Source organism: Glycine soja, chromosome 12 (genome assembly GCF_004193775.1).
Source record: "Glycine soja cultivar W05 chromosome 12, ASM419377v2, whole genome shotgun sequence".
Taxonomy (NCBI): Eukaryota; Viridiplantae; Streptophyta; class Magnoliopsida; order Fabales; family Fabaceae; genus Glycine; species Glycine soja.
The window spans coordinates 41,696,825-41,699,412 of record NC_041013.1 but is presented as its reverse complement, the minus strand read 5'-3'; the positions used below and the strand labels follow the sequence as shown (position 1 = coordinate 41,699,412).

Here is a 2,588-nt window from a genome sequence, read left to right as displayed (position 1 = left end):
GAATTATGCATTCGCTCTGTTTAGTATGTGTCGCTCTTGTTATTATTGTAAAAAAAATCATATGAGCTAATTAAACAAATAACCTAAACTCTTACTAAGAATAGTAATTCGCTCTAGTTCATAATTTACTGGTCCCCTAATTAATTTTAGGGAATCAATTGAACCATAGCACACCATCTTTGGGGTATTAACCAGAATCTTTATGAACAAAGAAACAGAACTTGAAGGGAAAAACGAACGGTATTCGCAAAAGGCAAAGATTTTAAACTCGAGAACAGATGCTTGAAGGGAAAAACGAACGGTATTCGCAAAAGTCTCAGTTATCAAAACAGAGGGCAAGGCCACAAAGCACACTCTAAGTGCTTCCATTGCCCACTACGTTACATACACGATCACCATTCACCAGTGATGATCTTTTTATTAATATACAACATACGGAGATAGCTTATACGTTCTTCTAGCTAGCATAAACTAACACATATATGTGTTAGTAGTACTTTTTTTTCAGTCATCGGAGGACAAGTCGCACCCTATCATGGGTCCCAACCTGCACCTAATAGCCAAGTTCATGAGCTCTCTCTCCATCTGCTTCTTCTCCTTCCCCTCCAGTTGCTCGCTCTGGTTATCCATTATCTTCTGTAGCGCTTTGCACTGGCATATGGGGCTTTTCAGCTCGCTCATTTCGCTGCAGCACTTCTGCATGTGTCCTTCTTCTTCTTCTTCTTTTCCTTCCTTCTTCCTGATGTAGTTGATTCTTCCCGGCATGGTCCTGATGAGAATGTGATCTTCGTCGCTGCCGTCCTCGCCGCGGCGGCCAGCTTGGATCTTCTCCATGATGTGCTCACAGGGGTTGAGGTTGATCCCCTTGAGCTGCTCGCGGCAGCTCTCTTGCTGGTGCTGTTGCCATTTGGAGGCGCCGCAGGTGTGGGCGATGAAGAGAAGAGCGATGAGGAGAATTGTAAGCTTGGTCATTTTGGTATTGATGGGTGAAGGTGAAGAGATAGTGCAAGGAGGTGGGGGAATTTATTGAAGTTTTGGGGTGTTGTTTTGCTTGCATGGAATATGGTACGTGGAAGGGAAGTGGGGTGGCTCGTGGTGTTGTTTTGGTGGGGTGTCTGCATTTGCTGCAATGCTTGTTCATGTGCTTCCACGTAACAGTTTCATGCATTTGGTTTATAATTTATAAACTAGAGTACTAGTACTAATATCAACATTATATATTCATTAATTAGCATAGGGAATACTAATATATTAAGACAAGTTGCGTAACTTTTTTTTTTACCCTCGATCTAGTAATAAAACTAAGAGGATTGGAGGGCCAATTAATATGAAATTCTTTTGCTCATAGGTTTGGGAGTTAATTACCTTGAATCCTTTGATCAGGTTTAATTTGTTAATGGACCAAGTTTGTCTTATGACTATATAAATATAATATCACGTTGAACATTTAATTAATCTCGATTAAGTGAGTAGATATTGAACTTCAGAACCGTGATAATAAACAAGATCGATCACTTCGCACCTTATCTTTAGGGCAAACAAAGTGGTCGATTTGTTGGTTAAAATCATGACAAAAGATGATTGTTAATTTATGATACAGGTCTTCAGTTTAGTCATAAAAGAGTAATGATACACCAACTGCGTTTTAAAACTCAGACCGGTCCGACTAAACCAGGATCCAGACATGCTGTCGGTTCGGTTCAAACCTTGATTTTGGTTTTGAAGAGAGCTTATAACCACTTCATCACAATATCAAGATGGTATGTTTATGAAAAAAGTTATTATTTACTTCAGGGCATTATTAGGGTGGACCATTCTTACATGCGGTTTAAAATGAACCATTACTCTTTATCATTAAATCTATCTAGTTTATCCAACACCTTTGTCACCAGCTTCGTGCTTCTTCCCGTAATCATCTTAAGTCATTGCCGGAGACGATTTCCAGCGACAATGCTCTTTTTTCCCATTCTTTCTCCCTTTCTCCTTACTCCTTTCCCAGATCTGTTCCCCGGCTAATAAAATAACACTGCATGATGTCGTCACTAACAGCAACAACAACACTAGATATACAACGCTATTGGGTTGTCTTGTCGATGTCATTGTGATCCTCCTTGAAGGGACTCTTCCGATAAGTCTGTATTGGAGTATAAAGTCCTAAATCATGTGAAAATGAAAAAATTATACATGTGAAAATGAAAAAATTAAATATTATATTTAAAAAATTTAATCTTAATATTTTGGATTAAAATATAATATTAAATTTACTTTATGTCATTTGTCATTATGTCATTTGTCATTGGTTATAGTTTGAAAATCTTTCAAGAGCAAGAATAGGAATGGCTTGTGGTCCATTTTGCCTAAAGCACCATATTGTCAAAAATTGCCTTCGACGATGGCTTGTGGTTGCTTTGTGAGGGGATCATGAATTAGGTAGGGAAGGTAAAAGATAAAAAAAAAAAAAAAAGTGACTAAATGGATCTGATGGTAATAAATAGTGGTCCATTTTAAACCACATGTATAGGTGATCCATTCTAGAATTCGCCTTTACTTCACCACATCATCAAGAAGGTATATATATTTATGAAAAA

At 37.9% G+C, this 2,588-nt stretch overlaps 1 protein-coding gene across 1 annotated transcript; it reads right to left on the bottom strand.

The window, feature by feature from the left end:
* Nucleotides 1-259: 259 nt before the first annotated feature.
* LOC114379379 (2S albumin-like) lies at nt 260-1,010 on the bottom strand. Its single transcript, XM_028338022.1, has one exon. The coding sequence runs from the start codon at nt 970-972 to the stop codon at nt 505-507; it is 468 nt and encodes a 155-aa protein (XP_028193823.1). The 5' UTR covers nt 973-1,010; the 3' UTR covers nt 260-504.
* Nucleotides 1,011-2,588: the final 1,578 nt, after the last annotated feature.

Excerpts from the sequence above, each read along its gene's own strand:
- LOC114379379 (XM_028338022.1), bottom strand. The coding sequence starts at position 972 with ATGACCAAGCTTACAATTCTCCTCATCGCTCTTCTCTTCATCGCCCAC.